This window comes from Morone saxatilis, unplaced genomic scaffold (genome assembly GCF_004916995.1).
Source record: "Morone saxatilis isolate NCDOM2014 unplaced genomic scaffold, NCSU_SB_2.0 Contig10, whole genome shotgun sequence".
Taxonomy (NCBI): Eukaryota; Metazoa; Chordata; class Actinopteri; family Moronidae; genus Morone; species Morone saxatilis.
In genome coordinates, this window is record NW_023339652.1 from 2,622,436 (window position 1) to 2,636,567 (window position 14,132).

The window sequence follows — 14,132 nt, forward strand, 5'->3', positions numbered from 1 at the left end:
CCAACGTATATCCATGTATGTTGTGCATGAACATACGGCATGTATGTGTGTGTGTGTGTGTGTGTGTGTGTGTAGGTGTGTGTGTGTGTGTGAAGGAGATAGAGAGAGAGATAAAGCGAGACTGTGTGCGTGAACAGGGAGAGTATTCACTCCTGTCATTGTGTGAACCTCTTGTCCTCACAGCCACAGGAAAATGACATAACTCCTTAAACATTTTTGTCGATACTCGAGGGAACAATTTCAGACTAAAGACACCTGGAGGTCAGGAAGCGGCATCTTCCGTCATAGTAAAATAAAATGAGTGGAAACCAGTAATCAAGCTGAAAAGACTGCAGTGACTTCTGATTAGGCTCCAGAAACCATAACTGACTGAGTGAATAATATTTAACTGATAGACTTTTTTATAAGCTTGTTGATTAAAACATCCTGTTGACTAATTTATTTTTATTTGCGTTTGAGTCATAAGATGTCTCTCGCTGTCACCTTCTTAAGCACCCTGTTGCTTTTTTTCACATCTTGGTCGACTATGTATTTATTAATACAAACCTGTGTGTGTGTGTATGTGTGTGTGAACAAGTGTGTGCTTAATTAAGTTTAAGGAGCGGTGGTGCAAAAAATGATGGGCAGAAGGGACACATCTGGTCAAAACAGCCCGAGGGACACACATGCCCACACACACACATTTGTACGACTCCAACTGACACACTGTAATGGACAGAGATTATACATTAATGAAAACATACCTATGAATATTATACTCCATATAAAATGTATCCTTGCTTTTTACAATTTATATGATAAAATTCACATAAAAGAGAAGACATTTCATGTGTGAAATGTGACATTTCACCTATGAAAACATGAATTTAACATTTGTGAGGCCATGATGGACTTATCAGTTTATTTTTTATTATATTTTCAGTAACCCTTTGCAATAAACCTTTTTTACAGCAACCAGTTTACCATAAAATATTAGGATAAACACAGGTGATGATACTAAGGTTCTGTTCCATTTAGAGTAGCAGAGTATTTCCAGTCACCCAACATGCACAATATAGCAGCATCCTTACTCTGTTTGACCTGAATGGAACGGAGCATAATTAGTATCACCGATAACACCTGTTTACCCTACTATTTCATGGCAAAATGGCTGATGTGAAAATAGAAGAGATGTACCAGATTTAGCTACTAGCTAAATAACCACTACTACTACCCTGATACAATAATAGAGATGAGTCGAACCATTTTGTCATTTTCTATTCAAATGCAGAAAGACGACATATCATTCAAATTTCCTCATCACATTTGAAGCCTAGTGACCCTGCCTTCATAGTCGACCCTTCCTCTGTGACTACAAAGGACTCGCCTCGTGATCTACTACCCCTGTTATCTCTGTTTAGCGGTTGTTAGCCAACGTTCTGTACAAGTCCTTTGAGCAGAGTGGACAGCGTAAACACAGATGACATATAGATGCCCTTGCTCCGGGGCACGTCGGCAGTGTCGGGCGCTGTTGATACCTGAGATCAAACAAGTAATTCCTTCTCGTGCTCAGTGGCCTTTCTAAGAGGAAAGAAAAGATAGTCAGATATTTTGGCACTCAGGCTCTGCTCTAATGACACAGCAGACGAGCAGATAGCATTGATCAGAGTGACCCCTCTTTCTAAATCAATAGAAATGATCCCATCTAGATAACGTTACACTCAATCAATAATGCTCTGTGTGTGTCTGTCTACGTGTGTGTGTGTGTGTTGTGTATGTATGTATGTGTGTGTTGTGTATGTGTGTGTGTGTGTTCAGACTATGTTTCGGTCCCAGTCAAGATTCTCGTAAACAACAAAATCGAGGTGACGTCTGGAGAGTATCGCTTCTACAACTGTGCTGCTACGGTCAGGAAGAACCAAAACACACCGTAAGATAGATCTCACACGCACACACACGCACACACACACAAACACACACACTCTCACATCCTAACATCTGGGGTGTTTTCAGGTGTATAGCGTGTGTGACCAGCGAATGGGGCTGTCAGTGGAACGCTCGGGATCACAGCTGCAGCGACAGAGATGACGGTGTAAGTGGAGATCACATCGTTAAACCACAACAGGTAAGTGTGTGTGTGTGTGTGTGTGTGTGTGTGTGTGTATAATCTGTGACTTGTTGATGTTAATGAGTTATTTTACTTGATACCTTTTTGATTTATTTTAATTTTGTTGGAAAAATGCATATGTTTTTGCCATTCCTAAGAGTTTGTGATTACTGTAAACCAAAGTCAGATTTTAAGCAAAGTACTGGCTGCTTTTATCGGTGTAAACTGAATATATTTGAGTTTCGAGCTGTTGGTCTGACAAAACAAGACTTTTGTAGACATCCCTTTGGGCTTTTAAAAAGCAATTAATCAAGAAAATCATCTAATCTATAATGAAAATAACAGTAAGTTGCAGCCCTAATTCAAAATGACTGAAAAACCGTTATATTTCATTTTAAATGACTTCCATGGTAGTAAAATATATCTTTAGATGATGATTTGATTTGAAGGGTTGTACTGTACTATTATGTGCTTCTGTCTCTCTTTCTGCGATCCAGCGTGACAGTTGTCCTCAGTTTGAGTCTCCGGAGCCGCTGTTAATCCCCGTAGGCTTTGAAATCCCCATCAGCTTCCAGGGTAGAAACCTGGACATCTACACGGTGAGTTACACAGCAACTGATGACTATAACCATCTCCAGGGCTGTGGTTTATTTTGTGTAAATAATGTCCCTCTGTGTCTCCAGGGCCGGAGGTTTGCCATCGGGACGGAGCTGATGAAGCACACAGACAAGGAGGTCACGCAGGAGCAGGGGTCGAAGTTTAAATTCACAGGTTATGAGGTCAGTGTAAAGGACGCTAGACACCAACAGGAGTTACTGTAATATGTGGAGTTAGATGTGAACGTAATCAGGTTTATTCCTGTTATTTATGGGGCAACAAGACACTAAAGCAGCCAGTATCCTCAGTCAGTCGTGCTTGTCGGAGGGTCGAACAGCTTCAGAAACCTCCTCTGCGTCCAACCAGTTCTGTAACTTTCACTTTCCACTCCAACAACCAACCAAGTACAATGCTACGAATGTCCCCCGGGAGAGACTACCTGATTATCTCCTCCTCCCCTCTCTGCGACGGCCACAGCGTTTCAACAACAACTGTAAACACTGTTAATTTCAGATGAAGTCGTCATGTTACGTACATATTGCTGGATAACAGTAATAAAACAAATATTCCTTCGCACACGAGTTTGATCAAAGCATCTCATTATGATCAGTTCAGCTTTGAAGTTCCCCAGACGTCTGTGTTGAATTGATTTAATACCACAATGAACAAAATCCACAGTGAAGTGGACCATTGTACATAATATTCATTCAATCAGTTTATTAGGGTTTCCTTTGTTCTTTGTCAAAGCGCTTTATAACTACGTTAAGAGAAGGGCTATTTATACCAGAACAGTAAATAACCAAATTATCAGTCAGACACAACTAATCTGTTTCATGTTTTACAATTAAGTTGAATCATTTGTATTCTTGTTACTATAAAAATAAATGTTAATTTAATTTAATTTAATGTTCAGCTAATAAAATAGTGTCTCTAAGGATGAAAAGGACGGTCTGTCAGTCAGTCACATTGGTCCAAACTAGAAAGTTGACATATGTGGTTTTTAGCGAAATAATTTGACAACTACTGGACTTAACTTTGATGATCTCTTTTTAATTCTCACTTTAATTTGTCCAATTTATGGCCAAATACCTGCAAAATTAATACCGTTCTCATTAGTCTCGGCTCCACTTTGTGTTTAGTGCTAACGTTAGCAAATGTTAGCATGCTAACATGCTAAACAAAGATGATGAACATGGTAGACAGGTTAGCATGCTGATGTTTAACATTTATCAAACTAATTATTAGCTCAGGCTTTTATTTGCTTCAATCACTGAACCCAACCTGCCTCTATATGGGACAGGCCTCTATATGGGACAGGCCTTTAATTACTTCTGCACTAAACTCTTACTCAGCAAAGATGGGAAATAAATTCAAATTGTTGATTTAAATTGATCAAATATATAAATATTATAAACGTTTATATTTGTGGAGGCGCTTTAAGCGGCTCAGAACTCGCTTAAGATGTTATATACGTCCAAAGAGCTTCTATAAAGTCTAGACCAGCCCTCTAATGGAGACCTAGCCACACCAAGCTAGTAAAGGAGACCTGCGTATAATTGTCTCTTATGTGCTTAATTTATTTACCTCATTACTTACTGCAATTACAAGTATTATTGTAATGTACCAAGAGATATGAACATACATATCCATCTGCCAGAGGTAAAGATAACCAAGAAGGTAAATTCTCATCTTTGAATCATCTTAAAACTGCCCTCAGAAATACATTTGGAGAGTTTACTGCCACAGAAAGTTCAGTAATTAAACCCAAAGATGAGTCAAAGGGCGGAAATTAGAAGTAGTGACGAAGCAGTCGATAAAAGAAGCTTTGCGTCGTAGCGGACGTTAGTTAGCGAGATATAAATAACTAATCTAAAATCAGAGCGAAAGAAAGTGCTGAACAGGAAGGCTTTTAAATAATAAAATTAAACTGTGAAGCTATAAACAGAAAGCAATCACTGTTTGTCAGTATAGTGCCACATCAGTTGCTTTCCTCCCTCTGCACCAAACTGCTTAAATTAAACCTGTTTTGTCCACTTAGAGATACTCTCTGATTCTTTTATTGTGTCCATTAGCAGCCCCGCAGAATGCCTACATTTCCTCCCGGCTCTCTGTTTATGTTTTTAAAGCTCGACTGCGAGTGCTACCAGGCGTTATAACAAAACCGGGGAGTGTATCATCAATGATAATTAGACAATTAGTGAATCATTAGTGGTTAATTTGTGAGTAAATGAACGTGATTGTGAGACAGAAAAAGGTTCCCAGCTCTGTTCTGTTTGTTTTTCTTTCATTCTGTGTAGTTGAGTTTGACGTCTGGTGTTTATATTTTAACGATGTTTAGGTTTATAATTTATTTGTCTTTCAGTTTTAATAGTCGAGCTCACACTGCTGATTCATAGAGGTCCACGGGTGTGTTATGGCGCCCCCTAATGGGTTACAATGCACATATTTTCACTGAGTCACTGAACTGCAGGTAGCCTATAGTGTGTGTGTGTGTGTGTGTGTGTGTGTGTTTGTGTGTTGTATTGCATTGTGTGTCTTTATTACACACCCCTCAGCTTTTCCACTTTTCTGCCTCCATTGATCCTCACCTCATGCTGAGTCTAAGACTGCCAATACACGTTTAAAGTGTGCGTGTGTGTGTGTCACTGCTGATTTCCCTCATTATCTCTTGTATTTGTCTCTACATGATCCTTTTGTTTTTCTTCTTTTTCTCTCTTTCTCTTTCCTCACCCACCCACACACACACACACACACACACACACACACACACACATCCTGAAGGAAACCGTCCCTTGATTTATGGCGTACAGGAGTGTGTGTCTGCATGTTGTAAGTGGTGTGTGTGGTGTGTGTGTGTGTGTGTGGGTGTGTGTGTGTGTGTTCTGACCTTCACAGTTAGATGGATGCAAAGTAATTTAATGTAGAGCTCCAAATAGGGAATGTTTTGTTACTCTGTGTTAATGCAAAACCGTGTGTGTGTGTGGTGTGTGGTAGTGTGTGTGTGCTGTGTGTGGTGTGTGTGTGTGTGCAGTTTGCCTATGACAAGCAGCAGGAGGTGAACGTATCCTTCCATATCAAAGACAGAGACACTGAGAGGAAGATTGACAGCACCCTGACAGGTTGGTGTGTCACTTCTATAAACACACACACACACACACAGCGTCAGCACAACACATCAACAAAGGTCGGTGAAAGCGCAGTTATTACGCTGGTTTGAGCTTCTGTATTTCCAATTCATCTCCAGCCTGAATTATGCTAATTAGCTCAAACCTTCTCCTTCTTCTCCTTCTTCTTCAGTGGTGCTGTATAACTGCTCAGTGGGAAGAGAAGACTGCAGTCTGTGTAAACACGCCGACGCCACGTACCAGTGCGTTTGGTGCGCTGCCTCACGCACCTGTGTTTACCGGGATGTCTGCCCGTCACCGCAGCCGGCACAGTGCCCCGACCCGGAAATCACAGACGTGAGTTACCACAATGCACTATGCCTGTGAAATGTGTCTGGTTGTGAACTTCACGCACGTTTATTTGGGTTAAAGATAAAGGAGGTTTGAACACTGTAGCTTTAAGCTTTAAGTTACAGTAGTCAGTGGTGGAAAGTAACTTTATTACGTTTTTTTATTTTTTATTTATTTATTTATTAAGTACATTTACTCAAGTACTGTGGTCTTAAGTACAATTTTGAGCTGCTTTATACTTTTTACTCCACAACATGTATTTGATAACTTTGTTTACTTTTAAGATTCTGATTAAATCACAAAATATAATCAATATAATCATATATTATGATATAATTATTATAGGATCAACTTTATTGATCCATGGGGGAAAGTATTTAAAGTAATTCAAATTAGCTCCACTTTCCGTAAAGTAACTAGTAACTCAATTCATCACATAAATGTAGTATATGATTATAAAGTGACCTACAATGGAAACACTCAAAAGTACAAGAACATGCAAACTGTACAGTTCTTAAGTAAATGTACTTAGTGATTATAAGAGATTTTAAACATGGTTATACTTATTATTAGACTAAATTAAAAGATTATATTCATTTAACCATTTGAGACAATCTCCTTTACACAAACACACACTCAGAGTTTCTAAAATACGTCTATGAACACACTATTAAATGATTATACACACATTTAACGTACGTATACACAGACTGACTAAGTAACACACAGTGTGAAGATCTTCGGTGGCTTCAAAGTGCAACTTTTGTGTGTTTGTGTGAGGGAGAAATAAAGGATGAGAAGAATCACTGCATCTGTTTGGACAATCGGCTCGATTACTTCACTTTCACAGATCGGATTTCTGGAACTTTCCACGTCCATTTCAACAATTCATCATCATCTTTAGATCAAACTCTACGTTTTCAAACTGCATACAGCTTTTTAACAAACGCAATTTCCCAATCAATCACCTCTACTCTTCAGTGTAACAGAACTCATTTTTCTCCCTCATATTGTATTCGCAGTTTGTCTCCTTTTGCTGCACAACTTCAATTTGTTTCCTATTTTCTCTGGAACATCAGTCATTTGTTTCAGGCCCACGTCTCGATTTCCTCTGGGCGGCAGCTGATTAGGTCAAGAGTTGTTTGTTATTTCCGCATCAACATTTGAGCTTTTTTGTCGAGAGCTTTTAACTGGCAAGAAGACAAGAAGCATTAAATACACAGAATCGCTGGAATGGCCCAAACTGTGGCAGATGTGTGCAGCCTTTTTTGATACAATGCGTCTTTTAGATTTTGATTTGTCTCTGCAGATTGTTTAAATCAACGTCTTAATCAATACTGTCCCAATTATGTCATCTCGCAGGATGCAGACGGATTATATTGTACTGCTACAACTTTGATACCTATAATTAATTCAGACAATAACAATAAATGTAGCCCTGATGTGACCATCATCAGATGCAAACATTGGAAGAAATTATGAAACTATACTGAAATATAACAACCTTCAGTTAGAAATGGCAGAGGCACTAGATTACAAAGTAAAGGCCACATATTTAATGACCGATTGTTTAGAGCAGTAGTTTTCAAACTGGGGTCCGGGGACCAACAAGGGTGCATTTGGTTGTTGGGGTCCCCAACGAATAGAATAAAATATCCTTGTATTAGAATGATTAGACAAAGCCGACAAATGCTCACTTCCGTTTCTGTTCTCATGCACTGATTTGCTTAAGTTGAACAGCCAATCACAGATGGCCTCCGCTGCCGATTCAACATGCTCAGTTGGCCAGAAAAGCTGCAGGTGAGGGCCGATGAGTGCCAAACGGACACGATCCTGGGTGTCTGTGATCTAATGTGCATCTATTTTGGGCATCCATGACATGAAAAAGTTTGGGAACCTCTGGTTTGGATCATTATCTAGTAACAAAACTGATCACAAGAGAAATTTATCAGACTCAGCTCAGGAGATTCATCGATCACATCGGCTGTTCGCTTTGTGGGAATTAATTAAAACAAAAGGTCACAATGTCCGGACATAAATAAAACCAGAATTTTTGGAGGGGAAAGTTGTAAAAAGTAGAAACGGGCTCAATCAGTCACAATCAGCTGGGGACGTGTGAGTTAAAACTCAAACTAAATATCAGCTGGACACAAGTTTTATCCAAAGAGTCGCTGCTGGATGTGGTTGAGTGTGATCATCTCCTTTTATACATCTTCATTACTATCTGTTCTCTCCTTCTGCAGATCATCCCTCGCTTCGGCCCTCTGAACGGTCGGATCTCAGTGACCATCAGAGGCTCCAACATGGGAATAAAGAAGGAAGACATCAAGAAGATCACAGTGGCTGGAGTGGACTGTGTTCACCAGGCGGACAGATACTCCGTCTCTACCAGGTAGTCCAACAGTAGTGACAGCAGCGACGTTAACGTGGCCCTTCATGTTGTCTCTTACACGTTAAGGTTAAGCTCTTTACATGGACCTTTGACAGGCTGCTGCTCCGTTAATTAATTACTACAGATAACTGAGTATCACCTCTAACTTCTAATACAGGTGAAACACCAGCAGGGCTGCTTGTTATCTCGGCTTTTTGTTGATTTTACAGTGTACACTTATTCTGAGCCAGTCAAATACCTTCAACGTCAAACATTTACCAGCTGATGTTGACGCTGCCACGGGGGATTAAGGATGGGTTTGCGATGTTGATGATGTTACTTACAGATGACTGTTGCTCCATGTGTTCCAGGTTTTATATCATGCTGTTTCCTTTTGTGTTTTATCTAACTTAATGTGGATAGATTTTGGTTTGTACTGTGTGTGTGGAATTAGGCTTCAATGACAGTTAAATTGAAGTTTAAATCCTAACTCAAGGTCCAGGTACTACACTTCTGCCAGAGCTTCAAACCACAGCTTCATCCACTTCTCAGTGGATGAAGTTTGTTGAGGAAGTGGAGGAAGTCACAAGTGGTTAAAAGTTCCATTAAACACGAATCAGTGACATATATCACTCTACACAGTGAAGCTGTCCAACGGTTGCAGCCCTAACCAGAAGTCCCTCTCTTTCCGTCCACAGCGTGGTGTGTGAGATTGGCCCAGCGAAGCGAGTTCCACCATCTGACCTCCCGTTTGAACCAACCATGAGTGGACCCGTTCACATAGAAGTCGAGGGAGGGAGAAAAGGAACATCTCTGGTCAATTTCACCTATCGGGTAGGCCTGAACACAGATTATACACCATATTCTTACACGAAAAGCTACTTTAGAAACACGGAAGTTCAACATTGCAGACTGCATGTGTCTGTAGAGGTCACAAAAACACAACGATTACTATATTCAGCTGATTATACAGTAATGAAAACATATCTATGAATATTATATTCTATTTCTTCCACCTAAATGTTACACACTAGACCTTTAAAGGTATCCTATTACTCTGTTTTTACAAGCAGATGACACATGCATGTTCTTACCTCCTGTTTTATGACCATTAGTAATGTGTTGAAGAAGCGTAACAAAGCGCCAACAAAGGCTGTCAAAACTCCACACAGGCACCTTTTAAAACAGCACAGGTTTAGTGGTACAATATGCCTCCTGTCTGCTTTACTAAACACAGTATCCACTTCTCACGGCCCATTTACATAGTAGTTTCATAAGATTCACGACCTCTCTTCCATCACAAAAACACTCGCTTTGTTTGCTTGATTTTGTTACTTTAAAACGCCTCGGTTCAACTGCGGGAAGCATTTAAAATGTCTCAAATTTGTCATCCTGTGTACTCACCTCAACAAAGTTTCTGAGGCAATACAGAACACGGTGTGACACAAGTGCTTCAAACCCCAGAGATCAAATCCCAGAAACATTAAAAGGTTAAGCACACAGCCTTCTTTCAGTGTTGTGCCGGGAAATCTGCTCCCTAAAGAAGCAGCAATGCGTGAACATGTCCCTCGCATACAAATTCACCGCCGCACAAAACTCTATTCCGCTCGGAGCTCTTTCTTCCAACAAATAGGGAAACAAATATGATCAAAATTACAAAAGTTTCACCTGCTGTTCTGTTTTATTTCTCTAACTAGGCTCAGTTGTTTAATTTAAATGTTGTTGTTCACTTTCATATTTCATGTTTTTTTCTATTGAGCTGACAAAAAGCTAATTAAAGCAAACTGCTGAGACCAAAATGACTAATTTTCCTCAGCAGCAGTACGTCTGCGTCTGTAAACTACTTTAAACTTCCCTCAGCAAGTCTTGATTTGTTTGTCTTGCTGTCAGAGCAGAAATATTAAACCAATACTACAGAAACACTTAACAGGCAGACCTGACTTGCAGCGGTTCACTGCTTAGGTAATGTAATGTAATAACTTGTCAAAATGCAGTAAATTGTTTATTTCAATTAGTCTAAAGGACAAAAACATTGTAGAACCAACATTTGTTGGTTATATGGTCTTGCCTTATCATTTTAAGGTCATTTAACACTGCAGGCTAGTTTTTATAATGTTAACAGCCTGCCTCAGGACAAAGGGGAGAGTACATTAATTCATTAATCATCAACTATTTGTATAGTTGGCTAATTATTTCAGTCATTTATAAAGCACAAATACCAAAATATCGTCTGACTTTGGCTACTTTTTGCAGAATTTGTTGCTTTTTTTGTCATATATGATTGTTAACTTAATATTTAATGTCTTTTTTACCATCTTCTGACATTTTGTCTGCCAAATTAATATATTAATTGAGAATATAATTCCAGATTAATATACAATGTAAATGTAAATCATGTATGTAAATGTAAATCAGGTGTCAACCATACTGTTGGACTCCCTGCCTCTCTTCTACAAAGCAGTCCACCAAAGGTCAGGAGGACACAAACCTGGTTTCAAATCTATTATTTCTCTATTAGTATTAGATCATTTTGACTAACTAAGCAACAGTCAAAGTAAAAGTTATTAAAAAACATCCCTAGCTATTATTTTTTAAGAGTTTAACACTCAAAATCATAGTTGACATATTATCACGTTATGAAGTTGATATTTTGCGAACATCTTAGCAGTTAGTTGCTTATCAGACACGTAAGCTACATTAGCTTTAATTTGAAGTCGTGTTTCTGTCCTTGTCTCCTTGTAGCTCTGTTAGCTCCTGTGCCCACCGAGTAGTTGCTAACTTTGTCTGTCTGGGGCAAGACGGGTTGTATACTGTGCTTGTTTAGAGCTTTTTGTGCTGATTTGAGATTGATGAGCGCATTGACACTGAGTTAAACGGTAAAGTTTTGGGCTTTGAAACCAAAACAATGAGCTGAAAGTTGCTAAAATGCTTAGTAGCGCTGAGGGGAACTGCAATCTCAGCCTCACCTCTCACTTTACACTCATTTCATCAGTTGTTGATATAAAAACTGATTAGTGCAGCTGATGAAATCCTGCTGTGCAATGAGCCTTTTCCTTTCTATACCCTCTATAGATTTGTCCATATATCCATCTGTTGTATATCTGCTAGTGCATCCCTGGGTTTAAATATGTGCCTCCTTTATGCAAGATCCAAGATATACAACTGTCTGTGTTTTTCTTTTGTCTCACAGACCAGATATATTTCAGTCACTGCCACCTCCTGTGCCGCTGTTTTGTTTGTGTATAAGTTCCAACCGGGCCGAGTTGTTATGAGTTTGGTCTCTCTTTGGGGATATTTATTCTTGTGTTTGCGGCTCTCTCTGCCAGAACAGCAAGAACAAATCTGAAACACCAACAAACCAAATGCTTAAGTATATCTCAGCAGCTGCACACCGCACACTCGCGCTACGCTGATTTAGAAAACATTGTTTTACTTCTTCACTTTGGATTCATATTTACACCTTTTTTTTTTTTAGCCCACTTGCTTCCAAACAACCACAAATAACTTCTTTCACACACTGTGCTCGACTGCTGTGTCTTAATTCTCCAGGCAGATTGACTTCTTAAATTTCGAAGCTGCTTTATCCTTCAGTGTAGCCGAGAATTAATATCCCCTCTTGTTGTTTTGTTCGTCATGCTGTCAGAAATGTACAAAACCTTCCAGTAAAAACAGGAAACCAACCAGCTGGTGTATTTCAGCAGCTGCCGTCGCCTTTATCAATATTCCTCAAGCACACAAGTTGATCAAATTCCCCCATGGTGAAGTTCCACAGTGACACTGATGTTTTTGGGGTTTTGTTTTTAGTTATAACTCGCTGCCTAAATAACACGGGACTGAGTTATTCATGCTCTAGTTTTTGAGGTGATCAAAGTGTTCGTACCTGCAGGAAGGCAGCTGGAACATAATGAACTCTACTTAGTTAAAGTTTAATGTTTCCCATTTTATTTTTCTCTTTGTGTTTGTTTCTGCCTCCGCTGCCTTTTAGTTTTGATGGATCTGCGCTTTTTATTTTGTTCTTGAAACGTGATTGTTTTCATGCCAGCGCTTTCATAAAGTGTTCGCTCTGAAAATGGGGAATAAAAAGTCTCTTGACTGTAATACATGGTATACAATACTGATTAGAAGTCACAGACGTTATCAGGACAAATCTAATATGTAGTGTCAGTTCATCTGAAGCTCGTTACTGCTCGCCTGGCAGACCTCTTGAAGGTATTCACCATTCATCCCCTCTGACAATCCTCTGGTGCCAGCTCGGACCTGGATGTTACCCTCGACAATAAGATTCCTCAGTTAAAGCATAAAGAAGATTCACCACCTCCTCACCAGGTGCTCTTACAAGAGCTTCTCATCTCCCAGCTGGACTACTGAAACCCCGTCCTCGTTGGAGGCCCTTCGTCTGTCACCAAACCTCTGCAGGTGGTCCAGAACACTGCAGCCCACCTGGTGTTCCAAGTTTTCCCTCACAACTCCTCTTCTCCGTTCACTACGCTGCAGCACCTCCAATTTAGTTCAGGTCTGCAGGGCAGAGAAAGGAACTGCTTCTTCCTACCTTCATGGTCGAACCCTACACTCTTCCTCTGCCTCTGGTCGACTGCGCCGTCACTCCGGGGACGTTGTGGCTGCTCATCTCGGTCAGTGAGGTCCCCACTAAAGGAGGACATCAGAGCCCACTTTCACTACTGGAGACAGAAATATCTCAACATCTTTTAAGCAATAATATGTAAGCAAAGTGGTTCTGTTTTGTTTTATTTTACACAACTGACTGCAACCAGCTACTTAACTGTAACTGAGTCGCTCTGTTGGTCTGAGAATCATTAAAAGCTAAACTGCAGTTAAACCTTTCCGATTATAAACTCTGTGAACCTGACTGCTACATTACAGCCGGCTGCTAAACCGTATGCTCGAGGTCTCGTCAGGCGTGTGAATGGCCATCTGGAGTGGCCTCCCAGAGGGTCGGTTGACCTGTCAGGCAGTTATGAATAGAACAACACTCATATGAAAAGATTAAATAACTGTTTGATCCTGCATTAACTGGCCAGCCAGTCCCATATGGGTGTTTCTGTGTGTGTGCGAGGTGTAAATTAGACTGGCGGTGTTGTGCATAAATTGTAAAAGGAGGTAGAGCTTTGAATATATAAGCATGACGGTGCTTTCAGGTGTTGCCATGAAGAACTCAAAAATAGTCTCATAACACCAAAGATTTCTCTGCCTTTTCCATCACAGGAAAAAATACTCAAAACACAGGGCATGAATGAAATCAAATAAAATAAGGCTAGGCAAACTAATTTAAGAAAAGGAAAACACAAATACTGCATGTTCATGCTTGGATTTGAGAGTTAATATTTGCTGTCACAGCTTAACTTTTTAAGGTACGCTAACTGTTGCTTCTATTTTAGGATCCATCGTAGTCAGTTTTCTTGTTATTTCACCAAATACAAAAGCAAGAATCGTGTATTTTTTCCTTTCCAACTAAAAAGTAAAGCAAAAGGTACTGTAAAGCCTTTCTTTGGTTGATTCTGGTGACCCCTGTGGACAAAAGCGGTAGTGTTTCTTCAGCCTTGGTTCGTTGATTTCAAGGGGAATCCAACCTAGTTACAGTCATTAAGAATAACTATATAGAAAC

General features: G+C 39.8%; 1 protein-coding gene across 1 annotated transcript in view; it reads left to right on the plus strand.

Annotated features, from left to right (window-relative positions):
* plxnb2a (plexin b2a) overlaps positions 1 to 14,132 on the plus strand; it is a gene marked incomplete in the record, with an annotated part of 172,717 nt that overhangs the window by 138,990 nt on the left and 19,595 nt on the right. Inside the window, 8 exon segments of the mRNA XM_035675813.1 lie at positions 1,798 to 1,909; positions 1,993 to 2,104; positions 2,584 to 2,685; positions 2,770 to 2,865; positions 5,715 to 5,802; positions 5,981 to 6,144; positions 8,382 to 8,530; positions 9,208 to 9,343. Coding sequence (XP_035531706.1) covers positions 1,798 to 1,909; positions 1,993 to 2,104; positions 2,584 to 2,685; positions 2,770 to 2,865; positions 5,715 to 5,802; positions 5,981 to 6,144; positions 8,382 to 8,530; positions 9,208 to 9,343 — 959 coding nt within the window.